This window comes from Xenopus tropicalis, chromosome 2, assembly GCF_000004195.4.
Source record: "Xenopus tropicalis strain Nigerian chromosome 2, UCB_Xtro_10.0, whole genome shotgun sequence".
Classification (NCBI taxonomy): domain Eukaryota; kingdom Metazoa; phylum Chordata; class Amphibia; order Anura; family Pipidae; genus Xenopus; species Xenopus tropicalis.
Genome location: NC_030678.2, coordinates 1,787,480 through 1,815,404, shown reverse-complemented (window position 1 = coordinate 1,815,404; position 27,925 = coordinate 1,787,480). Strand labels below are relative to the sequence as shown.

The window sequence follows — 27,925 nt, the reverse complement described above, 5'->3', positions numbered from 1 at the left end:
GAATTAGGGGGGTAAGTTCTGCCCAAACAGGTGAGCCGATTGGTCACCCTGTGCCCCCAGTAATAGCACCTTGCTACTGTTCCCCCAGTCCTATGATAAATCAGCAGCTGGAGGGCCGAGCGAGACAATGACACCCCCGCAAGTCTTTTAATTTATTTTTATTTGGTCGTTATAGAATAAAAAACAATATACAAATATAAAAACAAATATGGCGGTGAAATATACGCGGGAAGGAAGCTCTGAATACTGAGAGGGGGGAAATCAGCGGCTCTGATAGGCTACAATGTGCATAAGCCCCACCCCCAAGGAGGAGGAGCCTGGTTCTGCTATGGCACAGCATCAAATCAGTGAAACATAGGGGGTCCAATCGCACTGGGGGAGGGGGGTAATTTCTACCTACACAGGGGGCCACTTATTACTATCTAAGGGGATTTATCATAATTACAGTATATCAGCACTCTATGCCCCGCCCCCCACACAGCAATCGGATCTGGTACTGTACCCCCTAATTCAACGCACCCAGAAATATCTGCCAACGTTTATTTCAAGTAATTTCACTGCCCCCAGGGGGCACACAAACAAAGCACCAATCATAACAATTCCCCGTGGGCAGTTAGATATGCCAGAATGGAAAAATGCAAGTTCCTCATGGGCGGATCCTTTAAGCCCCTCCCTCCTGGACAGATTTACATACCCCGCAGGCAGATACTTTGCTTTTTTGTGTGTGTGGGAACCATTCCCCGTCCCTAGTATTTGGGTTGCTGATACCCAGGCTGCACGGACCTACAAATAGCAGTAACCCCCCCCCCCCCCCCCGAGTGCAGTAGTCCTTTAAAGGACAAGTGGCCACGGAGATTAAAAAAATAATATAAAAACTACGCCTACAATTACACACGTAATCACTACCGGGAAGACAAAGTATAAATGGAAAGGTACAATCCGGGCTTGACCGACTGTGTTACAGAAACAATAGCACCTTAACACGTCCCTTGGGGGCGGGGCTTACAAAGTGGGTCATTGTGGTCCTTTCTGCTCCAAACCAAGTGGCACCCCCCGAACGACCTACACTTCTGGGGGCAACAAGTTCATGGTTCAACTGGGAGAAGATGGTTTGTTAGAAGCCCAGAGTAGGGGCCCCGGGGCCCGGTCTAACAACAAACTCAGGGGAAGGTGCCCGGCCAGTCGATTAACCCCTGGCTACCTGCATCCCTTACACCGTCCCTCGGGGGGTAAATTAAAAGTGAAAGTATTTGGGGGGGGGGCACTATTTGCACCAATACAGAGGTGCTACTCACAAGCAATAAGGCACTCAGCAAGTCCGGTCTAGGCCAGGGGCATCCTGGGAAGGGATTTCTCTCCCAATCACTAGATTTTGTTGGTATGAATAATCGGCCAATCACAGAGGCCCCTGACTGGAGAGACACCCGGTAACACAACAGATGAGTGCCTTATTGCGCAGGGATCATGATTTTTTGGGTTTGGGGGGGTAAAGCTCCCCCACAAGCCCCTCCCCCCCTCGTGTTGCACCTATGCCCTAAAATCGGAATTATTTTTCTTTGATGCATATTAATATAATTCTGCTGTGGCCCCTGGGCGGCCCCCCCGGCAGCCAATGGAATCCGCTTCTTGGCTTTAGGCGTCTTTGCTGCTGCCGGTCTTGGAGTTTTCCACTGTTTCCTATAGGGGGGGGGGGCACAAAGGGCACAAATCAGTTACACGGTACAGAGGACGGATCAGAACCCCAGCGCGTGTGGCCAGGGAGGCTGTATGGGCTCAGTAGTTCCACTAGCTGGCGCTGTGGGCAAAGCCTGGTGCCCCTCACCAGGGAGACTCGGGTTGCTAAGCGACACTGCGCCCCTGAGTATGGGGGGTACCGACCCGCCAACCCCTCACCTGTTGCTTCCTGATCTCCTCAACGTATCGGCCCATGTCGTCCCCGTGATCCCCGTCCTTCCCTGCAAAGCACAGAGCAGCCGTGAGAGTTGTGCAGCCGCAGGGGCTGCCGCCCGTCCCCCTTCTCTCTATAGGAGTCGGGGTGCAACCAATACACTATTTGGGGTTCAGCCAATATGCACATTAGGCTACAAAGGGGTCAAAACCATTTTCAGCTTCCGTGTGACTAAAAGTCATGTGATTTGAAGGATTTGGTTCGGCCGGGCACTTGGAGTCGGGCAAATCCAAATCCTGCTGAAAAAGGGGGCGAATCCTGGGTATAATTTAGGGGCCACAGGGGAGGGGGGGCGGTACCTTCACACGCCATGGCGGTGCAGACCCAGTTCCCACAGGCGCACACACAGCGGTTGCACTGCACTTGGGTCTCGGCGCCGTCCTCGTACGTCTCATCCTCCAGCGCGCACTCTGTCACAGGGAAGGGAGGTCAGGTCCAGTCTCAACAGCACCATCAGCACTTACTGTGGGTCGGGGCATCGGGGCAAAACAGCGGGTAGGGGTGGGTGGTGCGGGGGGGGTGTAGGGAAGGAGAGAGGGTAGGGGGCCGGGGAGAGAGGCACAAAGGGAGGGTAACAGTGCAGGTAAGTGACGGGAAGGAAGGAGAGGTGCAGGTAAGTGACTAGAGAATGGGAGGGGCAGAGGTGCAGGTAAGTAGCTAGAGAATGGGAGGGGCAGAGGTGCAGGTAAGTGGCTAGAGAATGGGAGGGGCAGAGGTGCAGGTAAGTGACTAGAGAATGGGAGGGGCAGAGGTGCAGGTAAGTGGCTAGAGAATGGGAGGGGCAGAGGTGCAGGTAAGTGACTAGAGAATGGGAGGGGCAGAGGTGCAGGTAAGTGGCTAGAGAATGGGAGGGGCAGAGGTGCAGGTAAGTGGCTAGAGAATGGGAGGGGCAGAGGTGCAGGTAAGTGACTAGAGAATGGGAGGGGCAGAGGTGCAGGTAAGTGGCTAGAGAATGGGAGGGGCAGAGGTGCAGGTAAGTGACTAGAGAATGGGAGGGGCAGAGGTGCAGGTAAGTGGCTAGAGAATGGGAGGGGCACAGGTGCAGGTAAGTGACTAGAGAATGGGAGGGGCAGAGGTGCAGGTAGGTGACTAGAGAATGGGAGGGGCAGAGGTGCAGGTAAGTGACTAGAGAATGGGAGGGGCAGAGGTGCAGGTAGGTGACTAGAGAATGGGAGGGGCACAGGTGCAGGTAAGTGACTAGAGAATGGGAGGGGCAGAGGTGCAGGTAGGTGACTAGAGAATGGGAGGGGCAGGTAAGTGACTAGAGAATGGGAGGGACAGAGGTGCAGGTAGGTGACTAGAGAATGGGAGGGGCAGAGGTGCAGGTAGGTGACTAGAGAATGGGAGGGGCACAGGTGCAGGTAAGTGACTAGAGAATGGGAGGGGCAGAGGTGCAGGTAGGTGACTAGAGAATGGGAGGGGCACAGGTGCAGGTAAGTGACTAGAGAATGGGAGGGGCAGAGGTGCAGGTAGGTGACTAGAGAATGGGAGGGGCAGGTAAGTGACTAGAGAATGGGAGGGACAGAGGTGCAGGTAGGTGACTAGAGAATGGGAGGGGCAGAGGTGCAGGTAGGTGACTAGAGAATGGGAGGGGCAGATGTGCAGGTAAGTGACTAGAGAATGGGAGGGGCAGGTAAGTGACTAGAGAATGGGAGGGGCAGGTAAGTGACTAGAGAATGGGAGGGGCAGGTAAGTAACTACAGAATGGGAGGGACAGAGGTGCAGGTAGGTGACTAGAGAATGGGAGGGGCAGAGGTGCAGGTAAGTGACTAGAGAATGGGAGGGGCAGGTAAGTGACTAGAGAATGGGAGGGGCAGGTAAGTGACTAGAGAATGGGAGGGGCAGGTAAGTGACTAGAGAATGGGAGGGACAGAGGTGCAGGTAGGTGACTAGAGAATGGGAGGGGCAGAGGTGCAGGTAAGTGACTAGAGAATGGGAGGGGCAGGTAAGTGACTAGAGAATGGGAGGGGCAGGTAAGTGACTAGAGAATGGGAGGGGCAGGTAAGTGACTAGAGAATGGGAGGGGCAGGTAAGTGACTAGAGAATGGGAGGGGCAGGTAAGTGACTGGCAGGGGCACTGGGTACTTACTTTTCTCGGGGGGCTGGAAGTCGGGGTTCAGGCACTTGAGGAACTCGTTTTTACTCAGCTTCCAGTCTGCGTTCTCATCGGAGAGTTCAATGAGAGCCTCCACACACAGACTCCTGTCAGGCAGAACACGGGGCACTGTAACTACTACTGCTGCAAGCACCCCGGGGGGCAGGGTTATTATAAAGGCCACACCCCCAAGGCCCCGCCCCCACACTCACTTCAGCATCCTGTTGGTCTCCTCGTCCTTGTAGGTGGTGATGTTGGTGCTCTGGCTCTGCTCCAGGAAGCTCTGCAGCTCCGCCGAATCCAGCCGGGAGTCGCCATCATCGAATTTCTGTGAGGGGGGGGGGAGACGTGAGTGTGGGGGGGGGTCACACGGAACGATCCAAACACCCTGCAATTGGTCTTTTATGAGCTCTTTTCATTGCTAATCGTTCTATTTGGGTAGATTTGGGGCTGAGACTCCCAGAAGTCACTGCAGCTGTCTCGCCCCCATCACTCCGCGGGGGCCCCTGGGGGGTCTCATTAGCAGCAGTTACACTCAGGTGGCAGAACCATCCGTGCAGCCTTGTCACCATGGCAACTGCCTCCCTGTGGTACCAAATGGGATTCCCGGCTCATTTATCTTCCTGTCAGCGGCTCCTTCTCCCCATCCTGTCCCCACCGGGGGCGCCGCTGCGCGCAAAGCAGCCATTAACCCCATCAGGGAGATGCGCCAGTCGGGAGGGGGGGCAAGATGGATGGCACTCACGCTCCGACATGTGGCCCCTGGTTTGTTACATGGGCAGTTTGTTATTTCTGGGGGGAAAACTGTCACCTTTATTATTATAAATGGGATCCCAGTAGGAATCTATTGCTCGGTGCTGCCATCATGGGGCCACAGGTGGGAACTGAAGGGCCACACTCTATATGCAACTGCCCCTGTTATGGGGCCAACCAATAGAATTGCTTGCCAGATTCACACAATAACAGCACTCCTACTCACACTCACAGCCAATACTCACACTCACAGCCAATACTCACACTCACAGCCAATACTCACACTCACAGCCAATACTCACACTCACAGCCAATACACACACCTACACTCACAGCCAATACTCACACTCACAGCCAATACTCACACTCACAGCCAATACTAACACTCACAGCCAATACTCACACTCACAGCCAATACTCACACTCACAGCCAATACTCACACTCACAGCCAATACACACACCTACACTCACAGCCAATACTCACACTCACAACCAATACACACACCTACACTCACAGCCAATATACACACTCACAGCCAATACTCACACTCACAGCCAATACTCACACTCAAAGCCAATACTCACACTCATCCCCCCCACACAGGCACCAATTCACCCACACCCGCCCCCTCCTGGTCAGGCCACCTCCCCTCTCCCTCTGACCCCTCCCCCCAGTACAATAAGTGGGCGTTGCTTTACCTTGAAGTACCTGTCGAGGATCTCGCTGTAGTCGTTGCCCTTGGAGAACCAACCGTCGGGGATGATCTCAGTCTGCAGCCATTGGATCACTCGCCGGCGCATCTCGTCCCGGTCCGACTGGTAACAGGCAACTGCGGGGGGCCGGGGGGCACAAGGAAGAGCCAATGAATCATTATATATATATATAAATATGTACAGACCAGGGGGCCAGCCCCCCACAGTGACCCAAACACAGCAAACATCCCATCATGCCCAGTTATACTGGTGCCTCTGCCGTTCCTCGGGTACTGGCGCCAGGGTAACTGGGCGGGGGGCATTTTTGCTACTGGCAAAGGGAAAAGAACAGAACATTCTCCTACCTGGAACTGCCGCGGGGGTGTCCGACGTCTTCTCTGCACCGGAACAGAACAAAAAGTGTCATTACTCAAACAGAACGGGCCCTCTGTGCCCCCCACTGACCCTCCAGGCCCCCCTAGTCCTACCCACCCAATGTCACTATACCCAATCAGTCTGTAGCACAACGATCCCACTCGGGCCCCACATTCTCCAAGAGCTTGCGCTCTATAGAGGAAGCCCCTCTGACCTGCCCCCTGTGACTGTGGGGTCGGTTTCCTCTATAGTTCTGCCACTGAGTCCAGCAATTTCAACCAAAGCCCAGTTTAAAAACAGATTTTGTGGGTTCTACTTTTGCTGTTCAAACTCTGGTACTAAACTGGGTTCCTGGAGCTGGGCCTGAAGGGGCAACATTGCCCTAAAATACTCTCCATCTTGCCCTACTGTCTCCATCTTGCCCTACTGTCTCCATCTTGCCCTACTGTCTCCATCTTGCCCTACTGTCTCCATCTTGTCCTACTGTCCCCATCTTAACCTACTCTTTCCATCTTGCCCTACTGTCCCCATCTTGCCCTACTGTCCCCATCTTGCCCTACTGTCTCCATCTTGTCCTACTGTCTCCATCTTGTCCTACTGTCTCCATCTTGCCCTACTGTCTCCGTCTTGTCCTACTGTCCCCATCTTACCCTACTGTCTCCATCTTGCCCTACTGTCTCCATCTTGCCCTACTGTCTCCATCTTGCCCTACTGTCTCCATCTTGTCCTACTGTCCCCATCTTAACCTACTCTTTCCATCTTGCCCTACTGTCCCCATCTTGCCCTACTGTCCCCATCTTGCCCTACTGTCTCCATCTTGTCCTACTGTCTCCATCTTGTCCTACTGTCTCCATCTTGCCCTACTGTCTCCGTCTTGTCCTACTGTCCCCATCTTACCCTACTGTCTCCATCTTGCCCTACTGTCTCCATCTTGCCCTACTGTCTCCATCTTGCCCTACTGTCTCCATCTTGTCCTACTGTCCCCATCTTGTCCTACTGTCTCCATCTTGTCCTACTGTCTCCATCTTGTCCTACTGTCCCCATCTTAACCTACTCTTTCCATCGTGCCCTACTGTCTCCATCTTGTCCTACTGTCCCCATCTTAACCTACTCTTTCCATCGTGCCCTACTGTCCCCATCTTGCCCTACTGTCTCCATCTTGCCCTACTGTCTCCATCTTGCCCTACTGTCCCCATCTTGCCCTACTGTCCCCATCTTGCCCTACTGTCTCCATCTTGCCCTACTGTCTCCATCTTGCCCTACTGTCTCCATCTTGCCCTACTGTCTCCATCTTGTCCTACTGTCTCCATCTTGCCCTACTGACCCCCCTTTTCCTCCACTGCCTCCAATTTGCCCTCTCAGGGGCTGATGGCCTTACTTACCCTTGCAGTGCCCATCGTAGTCAACCTGGATCTTGGAGCCGGTGAGGCAGGCGTCGCGGTGCAGCTCGCAGTGGTTCAGGTAGGTTTTGCCATTACTGCCACAAACTGGCCTTTTGTGTGATTTACATTTCTGGGGGGGGGAGATATCAGTTAAAATTGCCCTATAACCTGCCCCCCAGAGTGGGAGTTCCCCTTCCCTGAGCCCAATATCTCACCTCAATACACAGGCAGGTGGGGTCCCCCTTCTCCGTCACGGCACATTCCCTTCCTGCCCCACAGAACACGTTGGCACAAACCTTGGATTTGCTCTTGGGCTCCTCCTGGAACAACAGAGACACAATCCCGGGTTAGTGGAAAGGCAGGTCCATTCCTTGTCATAATAAAGGGGAACTGACCCAAATAACTCAGTGTTACACTGTAATGTGAGCCATTAAGCTCTGTACAACCTGCCTGGGGCAGTACCATGAGCGGCCAGGAGGGGGCAGTGAGTGCCCAGACTGCACATAAGGAAGCACATGATGAAACACCGGGAGTTTGTTGCAATGAGCTTGCACTCGTGTGTACGGGGCCCAACAGCAGGGGCCCAAGGTCTGAGAAACAAGACCAAGTGCAAAGGCCCCAGCAACCCGGGGCTTAGTTACTTATGAATAACTGGGTTTCCCCCCCCCCCCCACTCACTCACCCACCCACCCACTCACTCACTCACTCACTCACTCACTCACTCTGGCAGCCATGTTCCCTATGGCCATTGGATTGCAAGCTCTTTGCACAAACAAATTCCATACAAAATTCCAATTAGCCAGAATCCCTCGCTGGCTCCTGAGAGACAAGCCCGGCGTTACCCAGAATCCCTCGCTAGTTCCTGAGAGACGAGCCCGGCGTTACCCAGAATCCCTCGCTAGTTCCTGAGAGACGAGCCCGGCGTTACCCAGAATCCCTCGCTGGCTCCTGAGAGACAAGCCCGGCGTTACCCAGAATTCATTGCTAGCTCCTGAGAGACGAGCCCGGTGTTACCCAGAATTCATTGCTAGCTCCTGAGAGACAAGCCCGGCGTTACCCAGAATCCCTCGCTAGTTCCTGAGAGACGAGCCCGGCGTTACCCAGAATCCCTCGCTAGTTCCTGAGAGACAAGCCCGGCGTTACCCAGAATTCATTGCTAGCTCCTGAGAGACGAGCCCGGCGTTACCCAGAATCCCTCGCTAGTTCCTGAGAGACGAGCCCGGCGTTACCCAGAATCCCTCGCTAGTTCCTGAGAGACGAGCCCGGCGTTACCCAGAATTCATTGCTAGCTCCTGAGAGACGAGCCCGGCGTTACCCAGAATCCCTCGCTAGTTCCTGAGAGACAAGCCCGGCGTTACCCAGAATCCCTCGCTAGTTCCTGAGAGACAAGCCCGGCGTTACCCAGAATCCCTCGCTAGTTCCTAAGAGACAAGCCCGGCGTTACCCAGAATCCCTCACTAGTTCCTGAGAGACGAGCCCGGCGTTACCCAGAATCCCTCGCTAGTTCCTGAGAGACGAGCCCGGCGTTACCCAGAATTCATTGCTAGTTCCTGAGAGACAAGCCCGGCGTTACCCAGAATTCATTGCTAGCTCCTGAGAGACAAGCCCGGCGTTACCCAGAATCCCTTGCTAGTTCCTGAGAGACGAGCCCGGCGTTACCCAGAATCCCTCGCTAGTTCCTGAGAGACAAGCCCGGCGTTACCCAAAATTCATTGCTAGCTCCTGAGAGACGAGCCCGGCGTTACCCAGAATCCCTCGCTAGTTCCTGAGAGACGAGCCCGGCGTTACCCAGAATCCCTCGCTAGTTCCTGAGAGACAAGCCCAGCGTTACCCAGAATCCCTTGCTAGTTCCTGAGAGACGAGCCCGGCGTTACCCAGAATCCCTCGCTAGTTCCTGAGAGACGAGCCCGGCGTTACCCAGAATTCATTGCTAGCTCCTGAGAGACAAGCCCGGCGTTACCCAGAATCCCTTGCTAGTTCCTGAGAGACGAGCCCGGCGTTACCCCAGAATCCCTCGCTAGTTCCTGAGAGACGAGCCCGGCGTTACCCAGAATTCATTGCTAGTTCCTGAGAGACAAGCCCGGCGTTACCCAGAATTCATTGCTAGCTCCTGAGAGACAAGCCCGGCGTTACCCAGAATCCCTTGCTAGTTCCTGAGAGACGAGCCCGGCGTTACCCAGAATCCCTCGCTAGTTCCTGAGAGACGAGCCCGGCGTTACCCAGAATCCCTTGCTAGTTCCTGAGAGACGAGCCCGGCGTTACCCAGAATCCCTCGCTAGTTCCTGAGAGACAAGCCCGGCGTTACCCAGAATTCATTGCTAGTTCCTGAGAGACAAGCCCGGCGTTACCCAGAATTCATTGCTAGCTCCTGAGAGACAAGCCCGGCGTTACCCAGAATCCCTTGCTAGTTCCTGAGAGACGAGCCCGGCGTTACCCAGAATCCCTTGCTAGTTCCTGAGAGACGAGCCCGGCGTTACCCAGAATCCCTCGCTAGTTCCTGAGAGACGAGCCCGGCGTTACCCAGAATCCCTTGCTAGTTCCTGAGAGACGAGCCCGGCGTTACCCAGAATCCCTCGCTAGTTCCTGAGAGACGAGCCCGGCGTTACCCAGAATTCATTGCTAGTTCCTGAGAGACAAGCCCGGCGTTACCCAGAATTCATTGCTAGCTCCTGAGAGACGAGCCCGGCGTTACCCAGAATCCCTTGCTAGTTCCTGAGAGACGAGCCCGGCGTTACCCAGAATCCCTCGCTAGTTCCTGAGCGACGAGCCCGGCGTTACCCAGAATCCCTTGCTAGTTCCTGAGAGACGAGCCCGGCGTTACCCAGAATTCATTGCTAACTCCTGAGAGACAAGCCCGGCGTTACCCAGAATCCCTCGCTAGTTCCTGAGAGACAAGCCCGGCGTTACCCAGAATTCATTGCTAGCTCCTGAGAGACGAGCCCGGCGTTACCCAGAATCCCTCGCTAGTTCCTGAGAGACGAGCCCGGCGTTACCCAGAATTCATTGCTAGCTCCTGAGAGACAAGCCCGGCGTTACCCAGAATCCCTTGCTAGTTCCTGAGAGACGAGCCCGGCGTTACCCAGAATCCCTCGCTAGTTCCTGAGAGACGAGCCCGGCGTTACCCAGAATCCCTCGCTAGTTCCTGAGAGACGAGCCCGGCGTTACCCAGAATCCCTTGCTAGTTCCTGAGAGACGAGCCCGGCGTTACCCAGAATCCCTCGCTAGTTCCTGAGAGACAAGCCCGGCGTTACCCAGAATCCCTCGCTAGTTCCTGAGAGACGAGCCCGGCGTTACCCAGAATCCCTCGCTAGTTCCTGAGAGACGAGCCCGGCGTTACCCAGAATCCCTTGCTAGTTCCTGAGAGACGAGCCCGGCGTTACCCAGAATCCCTCGCTAGTTCCTGAGAGACGAGCCCGGCGTTACCCAGAATTCATTGCTAGTTCCTGAGAGACAAGCCCGGCGTTACCCAGAATTCATTGCTAGCTCCTGAGAGACAAGCCCGGCGTTACCCAGAATCCCTTGCTAGTTCCTGAGAGACGAGCCCGGCGTTACCCAGAATCCCTCGCTAGTTCCTGAGCGACGAGCCCGGCGTTACCCAGAATCCCTTGCTAGTTCCTGAGAGACGAGCCCGGCGTTACCCAGAATTCATTGCTAACTCCTGAGAGACAAGCCCGGCGTTACCCAGAATCCCTCGCTAGTTCCTGAGAGACAAGCCCGGCGTTACCCAGAATCCCTCGCTAGTTCCTGAGAGACGAGCCCGGCGTTACCCAGAATCCCTCGCTAGTTCCTGAGAGACGAGCCCGGCGTTACCCAGAATTCATTGCTAGCTCCTGAGAGACGAGCCCGGCGTTACCCAGAATCCCTCGCTAGTTCCTGAGAGACAAGCCCGGCGTTACCCAGAATCCCTCGCTAGTTCCTGAGAGACAAGCCCGGCGTTACCCAGAATCCCTCGCTAGTTCCTAAGAGACAAGCCCGGCGTTACCCAGAATCCCTCACTAGTTCCTGAGAGACGAGCCCGGCGTTACCCAGAATCCCTCGCTAGTTCCTGAGAGACGAGCCCGGCGTTACCCAGAATTCATTGCTAGTTCCTGAGAGACAAGCCCGGCGTTACCCAGAATTCATTGCTAGCTCCTGAGAGACAAGCCCGGCGTTACCCAGAATCCCTTGCTAGTTCCTGAGAGACGAGCCCGGCGTTACCCAGAATCCCTCGCTAGTTCCTGAGAGACAAGCCCGGCGTTACCCAAAATTCATTGCTAGCTCCTGAGAGACGAGCCCGGCGTTACCCAGAATCCCTCGCTAGTTCCTGAGAGACGAGCCCGGCGTTACCCAGAATCCCTCGCTAGTTCCTGAGAGACAAGCCCGGCGTTACCCAGAATCCCTTGCTAGTTCCTGAGAGACGAGCCCGGCGTTACCCAGAATCCCTCGCTAGTTCCTGAGAGACGAGCCCGGCGTTACCCAGAATTCATTGCTAGCTCCTGAGAGACAAGCCCGGCGTTACCCAGAATCCCTTGCTAGTTCCTGAGAGACGAGCCCGGCGTTACCCAGAATCCCTCGCTAGTTCCTGAGAGACGAGCCCGGCGTTACCCAGAATTCATTGCTAGTTCCTGAGAGACAAGCCCGGCGTTACCCAGAATTCATTGCTAGCTCCTGAGAGACAAGCCCGGCGTTACCCAGAATCCCTTGCTAGTTCCTGAGAGACGAGCCCGGCGTTACCCAGAATCCCTCGCTAGTTCCTGAGAGACGAGCCCGGCGTTACCCAGAATCCCTTGCTAGTTCCTGAGAGACGAGCCCGGCGTTACCCAGAATCCCTCGCTAGTTCCTGAGAGACAAGCCCGGCGTTACCCAGAATTCATTGCTAGTTCCTGAGAGACAAGCCCGGCGTTACCCAGAATTCATTGCTAGCTCCTGAGAGACAAGCCCGGCGTTACCCAGAATCCCTTGCTAGTTCCTGAGAGACGAGCCCGGCGTTACCCAGAATCCCTTGCTAGTTCCTGAGAGACGAGCCCGGCGTTACCCAGAATCCCTCGCTAGTTCCTGAGAGACGAGCCCGGCGTTACCCAGAATCCCTTGCTAGTTCCTGAGAGACGAGCCCGGCGTTACCCAGAATCCCTCGCTAGTTCCTGAGAGACGAGCCCGGCGTTACCCAGAATTCATTGCTAGTTCCTGAGAGACAAGCCCGGCGTTACCCAGAATTCATTGCTAGCTCCTGAGAGACAAGCCCGGCGTTACCCAGAATCCCTTGCTAGTTCCTGAGAGACGAGCCCGGCGTTACCCAGAATCCCTCGCTAGTTCCTGAGCGACGAGCCCGGCGTTACCCAGAATCCCTTGCTAGTTCCTGAGAGACGAGCCCGGCGTTACCCAGAATTCATTGCTAACTCCTGAGAGACAAGCCCGGCGTTACCCAGAATCCCTCGCTAGTTCCTGAGAGACAAGCCCGGCGTTACCCAGAATTCATTGCTAGCTCCTGAGAGACGAGCCCGGCGTTACCCAGAATCCCTCGCTAGTTCCTGAGAGACGAGCCCGGCGTTACCCAGAATTCATTGCTAGCTCCTGAGAGACAAGCCCGGCGTTACCCAGAATCCCTTGCTAGTTCCTGAGAGACGAGCCCGGCGTTACCCAGAATCCCTCGCTAGTTCCTGAGAGACGAGCCCGGCGTTACCCAGAATCCCTCGCTAGTTCCTGAGAGACGAGCCCGGCGTTACCCAGAATCCCTTGCTAGTTCCTGAGAGACGAGCCCGGCGTTACCCAGAATCCCTCGCTAGTTCCTGAGAGACAAGCCCGGCGTTACCCAGAATCCCTCGCTAGTTCCTGAGAGACGAGCCCGGCGTTACCCAGAATCCCTCGCTAGTTCCTGAGAGACGAGCCCGGCGTTACCCAGAATCCCTTGCTAGTTCCTGAGAGACGAGCCCGGCGTTACCCAGAATCCCTCGCTAGTTCCTGAGAGACGAGCCCGGCGTTACCCAGAATTCATTGCTAGTTCCTGAGAGACAAGCCCGGCGTTACCCAGAATTCATTGCTAGCTCCTGAGAGACAAGCCCGGCGTTACCCAGAATCCCTTGCTAGTTCCTGAGAGACGAGCCCGGCGTTACCCAGAATCCCTCGCTAGTTCCTGAGCGACGAGCCCGGCGTTACCCAGAATCCCTTGCTAGTTCCTGAGAGACGAGCCCGGCGTTACCCAGAATTCATTGCTAACTCCTGAGAGACAAGCCCGGCGTTACCCAGAATCCCTCGCTAGTTCCTGAGAGACAAGCCCGGCGTTACCCAGAATTCATTGCTAGCTCCTGAGAGACGAGCCCGGCGTTACCCAGAATCCCTCGCTAGTTCCTGAGAGACGAGCCCGGCGTTACCCAGAATTCATTGCTAGCTCCTGAGAGACGAGCCCGGCGTTACCCAGAATCCCTCGCTAGTTCCTGAGAGACAAGCCCGGCGTTACCCAGAATCCCTCGCTAGTTCCTGAGAGACGAGCCCGGCGTTACCCAGAATCCCTCGCTGGCTCCTGAGAGACAAGCCCGGCGTTACCCAGAATTCATTGCTAGCTCCTGAGAGACGAGCCCGGCGTTACCCAGAATTCATTGCTAGCTCCTGAGAGACAAGCCCGGCGTTACCCAGAATCCCTCGCTAGTTCCTGAGAGACGAGCCCGGCGTTACCCAGAATCCCTCGCTAGTTCCTGAGAGACAAGCCCGGCGTTACCCAGAATTCATTGCTAGCTCCTGAGAGACGAGCCCGGCGTTACCCAGAATTCATTGCTAGCTCCTGAGAGACAAGCCCGGCGTTACCCAGAATCCCTCGCTAGTTCCTGAGAGACAAGCCCGGCGTTACCCAGAATCCCTCGCTAGTTCCTGAGAGACGAGCCCGGCGTTACCCAGAATCCCTCGCTAGTTCCTGAGAGACAAGCCCGGCGTTACCCAGAATTCATTGCTAGCTCCTGAGAGACGAGCCCGGCGTTACCCAGAATTCATTGCTAGCTCCTGAGAGACGAGCCCGGCGTTACCCAGAATTCATTGCTAGCTCCTGAGAGACAAGCCCGGCGTTACCCAGAATCCCTCGCTGGCTCCTGAGAGACAAGCCCGGCGTTACCCAGAATCCCTTGCTAGTTCCTGAGAGACAAGCCCGGCGTTACCCAGAATTCATTGCTAACTCCTGAGAGACAAGCCCGGCGTTACCCAGAATCCCTCGCTAGTTCCTGAGAGACAAGCCCGGCGTTACCCAGAATTCATTGCTAGCTCCTGAGAGACGAGCCCGCGTTACCCAGAATCCCTCGCTAGTTCCTGAGAGACAAGCCCGGCGTTACCCAGAATCCCTCGCTAGTTCCTGAGAGACAAGCCCGGCGTTACCAGAATTCATTGCTAGCTCCTGAGAGACGAGCCCGGCGTTACCCAGAATTCATTGCTAGCTCCTGAGAGACAAGCCCGGCGTTACCCAGAATTCATTGCTAGCTCCTGAGAGACGAGCCCGGCGTTACCCAGAATCCCTCGCTAGTTCCTGAGAGACAAGCCCGGCGTTACCCAGAATCCCTCGCTAGTTCCTGAGAGACAAGCCCGGCGTTACCCAGAATTCATTGCTAGCTCCTGAGAGACGAGCCCGGCGTTACCCAGAATTCATTGCTAGCTCCTGAGAGACAAGCCCGGCGTTACCCAGAATCCCCTGGTACAAGGCCTGTTACAACCAAACCCAGCAGGAGGGTGAATTCCCCAGTGCTAAGAAGTAATATTGCCCCCCTGTAAGGAATGAGAATGAGGTTGGGTGGGAGGGGCTTGGGGTGAGAGAGGACCCGCCTCTTGCTCTCCCTGATCTGTTCCATATGGGTCAGGAATCCAGTGCATGTCAGAGCGCTAGCATTCTTTCTGTTCAGCACAGTTATGTATTCACTATGCCTGTCCCACAGAGCTTGCAATCTATTGATATTTATGAGCAAACTTAGGGGGCTGTTCCTGCTGAACCCCTTCTTTACTGGAGCATAGTTGGGTTCCCCTGTAGCTGCACAATGTTTGCGAGTGTTGTTGCCATAGTAACCAGTGGGGAGTAACATGGAAAAGCCACAGAACAGGGAATAAAGAAATGACTTTCTCGACACAATCAGCCCAATGTGGGTTCCGTGAGAGAGCGCTGTTCCTTTAAGAGCCGGGAAGTGAGGGGTTAAGGGCGGGGCATTCCCATTTCCCAGACTGTAATGGATTCCAGATGCAAACTCACAGCTGGTTACATGGGACGTGGGCCAATCAGTGTGCTCAGCTCACCCTAGAACTGGCCAATCACAGGCTGCCAAGTTACTGCAGCCCCCCCCCCCCCCAGACCTTAAAGGGGCAGCAGGAGGGGGAGAGAGTCAGATACAATACAAGGAACATCCCTGACCCACTCGGCCCCGATTCTGCCTCCTACTCTGTGGCTCCCAGCTCTGCCTGAACTACAACTCCCAGAATTCCCACTGAGCCACTGACTCCTGCTCTAGCCCCAGCATCTCTCTCATTTCCTACAATTGCCCCCCAGCCCTTCTGCTTACTCTGAAGCCCTGTGCCCCCCCCCTGCCCCCTACAGAGCGGGCCCTCAGTGCTTACAGCTCAGAGCTGAGACCCCCCCCCCCATACAGCCCCCAAACTACTAGTATAGGGGTATATAACTCCCTGACTATATTACTCCCTAACTCTTACATATACCCCCCCAGTCACAGTACTGTAGAACTCCTCCCTTCCCATAATTCCTCAGCCAGTTTCTATGGTAACCAGCTGCCCCCCATATGTTCCCTGTCTCCCCAGGGGGAAATGCAGCAAAAGGTTAAAACCTTATAGGCCTTCCCAGATGGTCGGGCTCTGACCCAGAACATTATATGGGCCCTGTAACCTCCTCCTACGGCCATACAAGTACGGCATTCTGGGTAACTTACTGCACTGGCCCGGCAGCAAGGCATTCTGGGTAACTTACTGTACTGTACTGTACTGGCCCGGCAGCGAGGCATTCTGGGTAACTTACTGCACTGGCCCAGCAGCGAGGCATTCTGGGTACAATACTGTACTGGTCCAGCAGCGAGGCATTCTGGGTACAATACTGTACTGGTCCAGCAGCGAGGCATTCTGGGTATCAAACTGTACTGGCCCAGCAGCGAGGCATTCTGGGTATCATACTGTACTGGCCCAGCAGCGAGGCATTCTGGGTATCAAACTGTACTGGCCCAGCAGCGAGGCATTCTGGGTATCAAACTGTACTGGCCCAGCAGCGAGGCATTCTGGGTATCAAACTGTACTGGCCCAGCAGCAAGGCATTCTGGGTACCATACTGCACTGGCCCAGCAGCAAGGCATTCTGGGTATCATACTGCACTGGCCCAGCAGCGAGGCATTCTGGGTATCATACTGTACTGGCCCAGCAGCGAGGCATTCTGGGTATCATACTGTACTGGCCCAGCAGCGAGGCATTCTGGGTATCAAACTGTACTGGCCCAGCAGCGAGGCATTCTGGGTATCAAACTGTACTGGCCCAGCAGCGAGGCATTCTGGGTATCATACTGTACTGGCCCAGCAGCGAGGCATTCTGGGTATCAAACTGTACTGGCCCAGCAGCGAGGCATTCTGGGTACCATACTGTACTGGCCCAGCAGCGAGGCATTCTGGGTAACTTACTGTACTGGCCCAGCAGCGAGGCATTCTGGGTATCATACTGTACTGGCCCAGCAGCAAGGCATTCTGGGTATCAAACTGTACTGGCCCAGCAGCGAGGCATTCTGGGTATCATACTGTACTGGCCCGGCAGCGAGGCATTCTGGGTATCAAACTGTACTGGCCAGCAGCGAGGCATTCTGGGTACCATACTGTACTGGCCCAGCAGCAAGGCATTCTGGGTATCAAACTGTACTGGCCCAGCAGCGAGGCATTCTGGGTACCATACTGTACTGGCCCAGCAGCGAGGCATTCTGGGTAACTTACTGTACTGGCCCAGCAGCGAGGCATTCTGGGTATCAAACTGTACTGGCCCAGCAGCGAGGCATTCTGGGTATCATACTGTACTGGCCCAGCAGCGAGGCATTCTGGGTAACTTACTGTACTGGCCCAGCAGCGAGGCATTCTGGGTATCATACTGTACTGGCCCAGCAGCGAGGCATTCTGGGTATCAAACTGTACTGGCCCAGCAGCGAGGCATTCTGGGTATCAAACTGTACTGGCCCAGCAGCGAGGCATTCTGGGTATCATACTGTACTGGCCCAGCAGCGAGGCATTCTGGGAGATCATGGGATATGAGTGGCCCGGTAGTGTGACCCTGTTGCCAGTGAGCGGCTCGCCGCGGATAAGGAAGAAGCTAAAGTGCAGGCGGGGCCCTAGGCCGGTGCTCACATTTCCCAGAATCCCTTGGGTATCGGCCTGGGAAGCGCACTAATAACCTGGCGTCCCCTCCGCCGCGTCCCCTCCGCACACTGAGACCCGTCTGGGCGCTCATACACCGGGGGCTGATAGGGAGGGGCCATGGGAGGTACCGCTGGGAGGGGCCATGGGAGGTACCACTGGGAGGGGCCATGGGAGGTACCACTGGGAGGGGGAGCCTGGGTGCCTCAGATTTGCTTTCCCGCTGGAATGCTGGGATTGAGAGTCTGAGGCAAGAGATAAACTGGGTGGGGGGGTCTCATTCTTGGGAAAAAACTGTTCAAGTAAATAAGGAATCCCATGAGCCCCTGCAGGCCGGTAACCCTTTCAGTACCAGAGTGAATCGTTCCGTGCGTATGGGATGATGTCAGTACTGGGGGAGGGGACACAGTAATAGTGAGAGAATCTTCTTTGGAAAGAATTTTCTATAAACATAAAATTCTTTATAATGTCAACAGCCTAACGGGGGTGTCACTCACTCTCACACTCACTCACACACACACACACTCACACTCACTCACTCACTCTCACTCACTCTCACTCACTCACTCTCACTCACTCTCACTCACTCTCACTCACTCTCACTCACTCTCACACTCACTCACACACACACACACTCACACTCACTCACACACTCTCACACACTCTCACTCACTCACACACTCTCACTCACACACTCTCACTCACACACTCACTCACACACTCACTCACACACTCTCACTCACTCTCACTCACTCTCACTCACACACTCACTCACACACTCTCACTCACTCTCACTCACTCTCACTCACTCACACTCACTCACACTCACTCTCTCACTCTCACTCACACACTCACTCACTCTCACTCACTCTCACTCACACACTCACTCACACACTCTCACTCACTCTCACTCACTCTCACTCACTCACACTCACTCACACTCACTCTCACTCACTCACACACTCTCACTCACACACTCTCACTCACACACTCTCACTCACACACTCTCACTCACACACTCACTCACACACTCTCACTCACTCTCTCTCACTCTCTCACACTCACACACACTCACTCACACACACACTCACACTCACTCACTCACTCACACTCACTCACTCACACTCACTCACTCACTCACTCACTCACTCACTCACTCACTCTCACTCACTCTCACTCTCTCACACTCACACACACACACTCACACTCACGGGTTGGCAGGTTTCCCGCCACATTGGGTTCCTAATTTAAACACCAGGCGGGTTTCCCAAGTACAAACCCAAAGCCAAGGTACAGATATGGGCTATTTTTTGGAGCCTTGGCGGGTTTTTCCCCCTAGTAAACCTGACGTGCCTGTCCCACTGCATGCTGGGTAATGTAGTTTGTATCTAACAATTAGCCTACAGCTAGGATTAATATAAAACTACAATACCCAGCATGCAATGGGACAGTATAGACAGTGGCTCCTGCTCCCTGCTCTATAGGGTATTTATGAGATTGTAACATTATTTTCTTCTGTGATGTGGGGGGGCTGCCATTTGTTACTTTCTGCAGTTGATCCTTAAGCTATAACTCTCAGGATCTCTTGGGGCTGCTGGGAGTTGTAGTACAACACACCCATATGTATATCATGTCTGGGGTTAATGCAACATTCTGAATCCATTTCTGTAGTGACTTCCCAGCAGGACTGGGCCCAGAGGGAATTATCAGCCATCCCAGTAACTGGGCCCAGAGGGAATTATCAGCCATCCCAGTAACTGGGCACAGAGGGAATTACCAGCCATCCCAGTAACTGGGCACAGAGGGAATTACCAGCCATCCCAGTAACTGGGCACAGAGGGAATTATCAGCCATCCCAGTAACTGGGCCCAGAGGGAATTATCAGCCATCCCAGTAACTGGGCACAGAGGGAATTACCAGCCATCCCAGTAACTGGGCCCAGAGGGAATTACCAGCCATCCCAGTAACTGGGCACAGGGGGAATTATTAGCCATCCCAGTAACTGGGCCCAGAGGGAATTATCAGCCATCCCAGTAACTGGGCCCAGAGGGAATTATCAGCCATCCCAGTAACTGGGCCCAGAGGGAATTACCAGCCATCCCAGTAACTGGGCCCAGAGGGAATTATCAGCCATCCCAGTAACTGGGCACAGAGGGAATTATCAGCCATCCCAGTAACTGGGCCCAGAGGGAATTATCAGCCATCCCAGTAACTGGGCACAGAGGGAATTATCAGCCATCCCAGTAACTGGGCACAGAGGGAATTATCAGCCCATCCCAGTAACTGGGCCCAGAGGGAATTATCAGCCATCCCAGTAACTGGGCACAGAGGGAATTATCAGCCCATCCCAGTAACTGGGCCCAGAGGGAATTATCAGCCATCCCAGTAACTGGGCACAGAGGGAATTATCAGCCATCCCAGTAACTGGGCCACAGAGGGAATTACCAGCCACCATATGGCACAGAGGAATACAGCACATGGGCCCAGAGGGAATTATCAGCCATCCAGTAACTGGGCACAGAGGGGAATTACCAGCCATCCCAGTAACTGGGCCCAGAGGGAATTACCAGCCATCCAGTAACTGGGGCACAGAGGAATTACCAGCCATCCCAGTAACTGGGCCCAGAGGGAAATTATCAGCCATCCCAGTAACTGGGCACAGAGGGAATTATCAGCCATCCCAGTAACTGGGCACAGAGGGGAATTACCAGCCATCCAGTAACTGGGCACAGAGGGAATTACCAGCCATCCAGTAACTGGGCCCAGAGGGAATTACCAGCCATCCCAGTAACTGGGCCCAGAGGGAATTATCAGCCATTCCAGTAACTGGGCACAGAGGGAATTATCAGCCATCCCAGTAACTGGGCACAGAGGGAATTATCAGCCATCCCAGTAACTGGGCCCAGAGGGAATTATCAGCCATCCCAGTAACTGGGCCCAGAGGGAATTATCAGCCATCCCAGTAACTGGGCACAGAGGGAATTACCAGCCATCCCAGTAACTGGGCCCAGAGGGAATTATCAGCCATCCCAGTAACTGGGCCCAGAGGGAATTATCAGCCATCCCAGTAACTGGGCACAGAGGGAATTATCAGCCATCCCAGTAACTGGGCCCAGAGGGAATTATCAGCCATCCCAGTAACTGGGCACAGAGGGAATTATCAGCCATCCCAGTAACTGGGCCCAGAGGGAATTATCAGCCATCCCAGTAACTGGGCCCAGAGGGAATTATCAGCCATCCCAGTAACTGGGCACAGAGGGAATTACCAGCCATCCCAGTAACTGGGCACAGAGGGAATTATCAGCCATCCCAGTAACTGGGCACAGAGGGAATTATCAGCCATCCCAGTAACTGGGCCCAGAGGGAATTATCAGCCATCCAGTAACTGGGCCCAGAGGGAATTATCAGCCATCCCAGTAACTGGGCACAGAGGGAATTACCGGCCATCCCAGTAACTGGGCACAGAGGGAATTATCAGCCATCCCAGTAACTGGGCACAGAGGGAATTATCAGCCATCCCAGTAACTGGGCCCAGAGGGAATTATCAGCCATCCCAGTAACTGGGCACAGAGGGAATTATCAGCCATCCCAGTAACTGGGCCCAGAGGGAATTACCAGCCATCCCAGTAACTGGGCACAGAGGGAATTATCAGCCATCCCAGTAACTGGGCACAGAGGGAATTACCAGCCATCCCAGTAACTGGGCACAGAGGGAATTATCAGCCATCCCAGTAACTGGGCCCAGAGGGAATTACCAGCCATCCCAGTAACTGGGCACAGAGGGAATTACCAGCCATCCCAGTAACTGGGCCCAGAGGGAATTATCAGCCATCCCAGTAACTGGGCACAGAGGGAATTATCAGCCATCCCAGTAACTGGGGAGGGGGCACAGGGCTTGGGGAGTGATTATACACTTTAATAAGGCAAGTTTTCCCAAATATACTTTTATTTTTTAGAATTTCTTTCTCATTGCGTGTATTGGGCTATTGTTGGGCTACTTTCAAAGAGGCTTTTGGCCAGTTTTGGGCTGGTTTTAAAACTGACTTTGGGTGGTTTGGAAAAATAAATCTGGCAGCCCTGCCTCACTCACTAAACACCCCCCCCCCCGACACCAGCACCGAGGGTCCGGTCAGTGGGGACAAGAACCACATAAAATTGTTCTGCAATCGCTCAGTTCGGTCCAACAATAATAAGATTATTGGCCCATTCTGCCCCCCATGAGACCCACCCGGCCCCTAACGCTTTGATTGAATTCAGGGGAAAGGGCCCAGATATAAAGGGCAAGTAGGACAGACAGGAAACAGCAGTGTAACAAGGAACCACGCCCCCAGCTGGCAGGTCTGGCACACAATGGGTTACAGAAGCCATGGGGGGGGGGTGAGAATGCCAATAATGGCAGGCCTGTCCCTACCTGTCCCTACCTGTCCCCCCTGTACCTGGAGAAGGAGATAAATGGATTTAATTACAAGGCAAAGCCAACCCCACCCCCTCGCAGCTGTTCCCCGGGGGCCCCACAATTACACATTATATGGGCCCTACAATTACACACTGCAACTTCCCCTTTAATCCTGCTAATTCCCCCAAACAACCCCAAGGAAACTGCCTGATATTCCCATAATCCTGCTAACCAATAGCATCACTTCACCAAGTAACACAGCAGTCCTGCCTTGCTTTATGGCTGGGTTTCCAGGGATGCACTCAAGGCCAGAACAACTCCCAAGGCTCAGGGTGGGACCAGTTACCCTTTATTTGGAAGTCTCCTTTCCATTACAGCACTGCCGGCTGGAGAGGCTTGTGGCCAAGATATGACACAATGAGAGGAAACCCTGGCGTGGGGCAGATGTTGGCCATTCTGTCTGTGTGGCACAATGTGACTGGGCATCGCTGTAGCCAAAACACTCGCCCAGGGAGGGGAGGAACCCGACCAACAGCTGCTGGACACCCTAACTAATGTGTGAGCCCCCAACATACTGTATCAGGCACTGGGTTACAGAGTGTACCCCCTAAATCTTTACAGGGTATTGGTCCTACAGTATTTGCCCCCAAAAGCTGTGCAGGGGTTATTGGGGTTACAGTGGGTACTGCTTAATCTGTATTGGGGTAACAATATATGGCCCCCTGTATCTGTACTGAGATTTGGGGCAATAATACGCCCCTGAATATGTGTTGGGTATTGGGGTAACACTGTGTGTGTGGCCCTGAATTGGTATTATTACTCCCTGACTATAATATTACTCTGCTCTGCCCCTACTCACTGCTCTGCCCCTACTCACTGCTCTGCCCCTACTCACTGCTCTGCCCCTACTCACTGCTCTGCCCCTACTCACTGCTCTGCCCCTACTCACTGCTCTGTTACTAGCAATCTGCCCCTACTCACTGCTCTGTTACTAGCAATCTGCCCCTACTCACTGCTCTGTTACTAGCAATCTGCCCCTACTCACTGCTCTGCCCCTACTCACTGCTCTGCCCCTACTCACTGCTCTGTTACTAGCAATCTGCCCCTACTCACTGCTCTGTTACTAGCAATCTGCCCCTACTCACTGCTCTGTTACTAGCAATCTGCCCCTACTCACTGCTCTGCCCCTACTCACTGCTCTGTTACTAGCAATCTGCCCCTACTCACTGCTCTGCCCCTACTCACTGCTCTGTTACTAGCAATCTGCCCCTACTCACTGCTCTGTTACTAGCAATCTGCCCCTACTCACTGCTCTGCCCCTACTCACTGCTCTGTTACTAGCAATCTGCCCCTACTCACTGCTCTGCCCCTACTCACTGCTCTGCCCCTACTCACTGCTCTGTTACTAGCAATCTGCCCCTACTCACTGCTCTGTTACTAGCAATCTGCCCCTACTCACTGCTCTGTTACTAGCAATCTGCCCCTACTCACTGCTCTGTTACTAGCAATCTGCCCCTACTCACTGCTCTGTTACTAGCAATCTGCCCCTACTCACTGCTCTGTTACTAGCAAACAGGCCCTCGTTCTTTCAGTTGCTGGGGCAGTTCATGGAAGGGGCAGGGGCATTAGAGCAGGGTAAGTGTCAAGAAGACACTTAGTTACCCCATGTCTCACCCCAATCCCCCCATGTACAGTGCAGATCAGATCTGTAGCCCCCCCCCCCCCCGCCCCGCTAGCCATGGGGAGGGGACTGGGGGCCACATGTGGGCTCAGTAGCAGCCACTGTACAAACATAGAGGAGGGGACAGAGCAGCTGTGTTTGTGGCCCCCCAGAAGCCCACCTGGCACTCTTTACTTGTTACACAAGTTTCCCTTGTTGTCCCCCCCCCCCCTTCTCTAACCCCCCAATGCCATGTTTACTCCACAAACAGCAGCTGCCATAGGGAAGTGCCACGTGACAGAACTCACACATTGGGGGGCCCGGGGGGGCCCTGCCCACTGGCTGTAAGGTGCCCGGGAGTTGAATTGTGACAGTTACCCCCTTCCTCTGTATCAGGGCCTGTGTGGGCAATAAGCCCCCAATAAGCAAACAGTTGGGGGCATTGCTGCAAGTAAGTGCCAATCTGGGGGCACAATGGGCATCACCTCATTCCTGAAAGACCCACAAATTCACCAACTTCACCTGAACCCAAAGGGGGTTTAATTGTACAATCATCTCCGTATCTGCCAATCGGCCCATACACTGACCCCCAGAGCTTACCTTAGGGAGGCAAATGGGGCAACTGCCCCAGGCCCCTGAATATAAGGAGCCCCACACAGGAGCACACATAGGCAGAAAGAGTGGGGGGCTTGGGAGACAAAGTGGGGCGCAATAAAGTCAACAGAAATGAAGTTACTTCTTGGGTGGCAGCAGTACTGGGAGACGGGGTGCCCGGGGGGATGACGGAGCCCCCCCAGGTGCCCCCAGGAATGACATCTACAGGGTGTTACATCCCTACCGCACCCACCAACTGCCCGGCCAGATAGTGACTCACTGGGAGGAGCCCTGAAATGGTCTGAACCCCCAGTCGCCCTGGGAATAGAGATCTTTGTGCGGCCAAAAACCCAGAAACACCCTTTTAGCACAAGGCTTCATTACAGTAAATGGTACAGCCCTGGGCTGCAGAGCTTGCAATCTAACAACTGTTATTGCTGCATTGCACTACTGGTATCAGCATTACCCTGTTATTCCATTACTGTATCACTCATGTATTATACGGGATAATGTACCCCCTACTGTAAATGATAAGGATATTAGCAGTCACTGAGGGGTTCTGTGCCCCCCATATAAAGGCACAAGGCTGCAGGCTGAGTTATACAGGGAACTCTGAGTATCACTCATGTATTATAAGGGATAATGTACCCCCTACTGTAAATGATAAGGATATTAGCAGTCACTGAGGGGTTCTGTGCCCCCCATATAAAGGCACAAGGCTGCAGGCTGAGTTATACAGGGAACTCTGAGTATCACTCATGTATTATAAGGGATAATGTACCCCCTACTGTAAATGATAAGGATATTAGCAGTCACTGAGGGGTTCTGTGCCCCCCATATAAAGGCACAAGGCTGCAGGCTGAGTTATACAGGGAACTCTGAGTATCACTCATGTATTATAAGGGATAATGTACCCCCTACTGTAAATGATAAGGATATTAGCAGTCACTGAGGGGTTCTGTGCCCCCCATATAAAGGCACAAGGCTGCACATTTCACCCCAAAACATGGCATCTAAACAATACTGTAACATTACTGGGGTTGTTAAAGGCAACAGGTAAGACCCCCAGACACAACAAACCATTAACTAAACCACAGACCTCCTACAAGAGCCTATAACTGAATTAACTATTTGGGGGACAAAGAATAAATCAGCCCAATACTAAAGGCAAAGAGTAAATATTTGGGGGGGGGGGGACATGTCCCGAAATTCGTATAAATCCTGTAAATAATTAGAGAAGCCGAATAGGCCAGGACTTCATGAGTTAATTCCTACCGGCTCGGCTCATTCCAGGAAGGGGGGGGGTGGCACTTAAGGAAACTGTGGGTCTGGATTGTATGTTTTCTTACAGCCACTTTCCAAACTGTAACCCCCCCTTTGTGTCTGTGTAATGATCTCACTGCCTTAACAAGCGCCTGGGGGGTCTCAGAGCTCAGGCCGCAATTCCAAGACAGGGTCCTGGGGCCCCATCCTGCAGCCGAAGGGTTAATCAGGCATTTAGTGGGCCACATCTGGCTCAGGAGTCCCACTATCACCCCCAGGCTGAGACTATAAGGCAGTGGGACTGCACCCATGGGGGGCCCGGGGCATCTGATTAAATATTAAACACTGTGTGTACCCCAGCCATGCAATAACCAGCCCCCCCCCGGGTGGCAGTAGGGCCCCCAGTAACAACCAATAGCACCCAGGCTTGCTATTACCTCCTATTTAATCCGTTAGTTGCCACATTGGCCACCTCACGCCCAAATATGAAGGCAGCCCCCCCTGCTGGTTTAGCCAACTGGGGGCCACAGACTGGGAATTCCTGATGTTCCATTTTTTCCTGCATGGGGCCCTCCTGATGTTGGGGGCCCTCTGATGTTGGGAGCCCTCCTGATGTTGGGGGCCCTCCTGATGTTGGGGGCCCTCCTGATGTTGGGGGCCCTCCTGATGTTGGGGGCCAAGCCAAATGTTGTGTCTGCTGAACCACATAACCAGGCCTAGTGCCATCCGGATGGGGGGAACCCCAGCCATCCCTCCCCCCCGCCCTCTGTCTCCTACTATACAGACATAATGGGGCCCCCAGACCTGGGGCAGCTGTGGGGCCAGTGTATAGGGGGCAGGGGCAGATCTGAGAGTTTCTGGGGCCAACATGACAATAACATTCCTGTCTCTGTTCAGAGAGATTAATGGTCTGCTGCCCCCCATTCTGCCCCCCCCAAACTGCCCCATGGGCAATACCCAGAGGGGTTGTGGCTACAGACAGAAGTGGTACAGGGTGGGCATGGTGCCAGGATTGGAGGGTAACAGACAGATTCAGGGCCTGTATCCTGGGGCACATTACTGGGGGGCCCACAGGGGGCACATTACTGGGGGGCCCACAGGGGGCACATTACTGGGGGGCCCACAGGGGGCACATTACTGGAGGGCCTGTATGCTGGGGCACATTACTGGGGGGCCCACAGGGGGCATATTACTAGGGGGCCTGTATCCTGGGGCACATTACTGGGGGGGCCACAGGGGGCACATTACTGGCGGGCCTGTATCCTGGGGCACATTACTGGGGGGGCCACAGGGGGCACATTACTGGGGGGCCCACAGGGAGCACATTACTAGGGGGCCTGTATCCTGGGGCACAGTACTGGGGGGCCTTGTATCCTGGGGCACAGTACTGGGGGGCCTGTATCCTGGGGCAAATTACTGGGGGGCCTGTATCCTGGGGCACATTACTGGGGGCCTGTATCCTGGGGCACAGTACTGGGGGCCTTGTATCCTGGGGCACAGTACTGGGGGGCCTGTATCCTGGGGCACAGTACTGGGGGGCCTGTATCCTGGGGCAAATTACTGGGGGGCCTGTATCCTGGGGCACAGTACTGGGGGGCCCACAGGGGGCACAGTAACCAGAACTGGAAGATTCTGTTGATACAGAACCCATAATGATTCTGCATTAGGCTTTATACCGGGAAGGGAAGCGGTTAAAACATGGACCGAGATCCTGCATGTACAGGAGAGGGGGTTAAATGCCAGTATATCGCGCAGCACAGCCCCAGGGCAGAGAGGGGTTAACTGTAAGGAATGCAGAGCCAGGGAAGGGGGGGGCAATACCAGTACATCCCAGCAAGTAAATAGTCCAATTCAGCGCCCCCCCAGTTCCATCCCAGTCCCCCCAGTTCCATCCCAGTCCCCCCAGTTCCATCCCAGCCCCCCCAGTTCCATCCCAGTCCCCCCAGTACTTACCAGAGCGGAGCAGAGGGCCAGCAGGGCCAGTAGGGGGAGGCAGCTCAGGTGCTGGGGGGAAGAACAGACCGTTAGTGCTGGGGGGCCGGCGGCTCAGGGGGGCACAAGGGGGTACAGACGGCAGAAGGGGCTCCGGACTCACCATAGTGTCAGTAGATCCGATCTCTTCCCTTTCCCTTCTGATTCTATTCTCCCCGAGATCTGGTGCTGAAACTGGATCCTAAATTCCTCCGTCCCTCCCCCTGCCCCCCCCCGTCCCCTCCCTCCCCTCCCTCCTCTCCCGCCTCCCCCCACTCTGTCCCTGCCCCCCGATCGGCAACTATTTGCCCCCTCTCTCCAACATCTATCTGCCCCCGTATCCTGCTCCCCTACAACTATCTGCCCCTCTCTGCTACATCTATCTGCCCCCCTCTCCTGCTCCCCTACAACTATCTGCCCCTCTCTGCTACATCTATCTGCCCCTCTCTCCTGCTCCCCTACA

General features: G+C 54.6%; 1 protein-coding gene and 1 long non-coding RNA gene across 2 annotated transcripts; one reads left to right on the top strand and one right to left on the bottom strand.

The window, feature by feature from the left end:
• Positions 1-143: 143 nt before the first annotated feature.
• Positions 144-27,612, bottom strand: fstl1 (follistatin like 1). Its single transcript, NM_001045756.1, is given in 11 exon segments — positions 144-1,677; positions 1,894-1,955; positions 2,248-2,358; positions 4,038-4,150; positions 4,256-4,371; positions 5,497-5,627; positions 5,856-5,888; positions 7,248-7,377; positions 7,463-7,567; positions 27,445-27,495; positions 27,587-27,612. Coding segments are annotated over 11 exon segments (900 nt in total). The 5' UTR covers positions 27,590-27,612; the 3' UTR covers positions 144-1,632.
• LOC116408736 lies at positions 2,881-3,915 on the top strand. The gene is made up of 3 exons (XR_004221188.1): positions 2,881-3,517; positions 3,554-3,709; positions 3,766-3,915. It is a non-coding gene; the product is annotated as an uncharacterized LOC116408736 (long non-coding RNA).
• Positions 27,613-27,925: the final 313 nt, after the last annotated feature.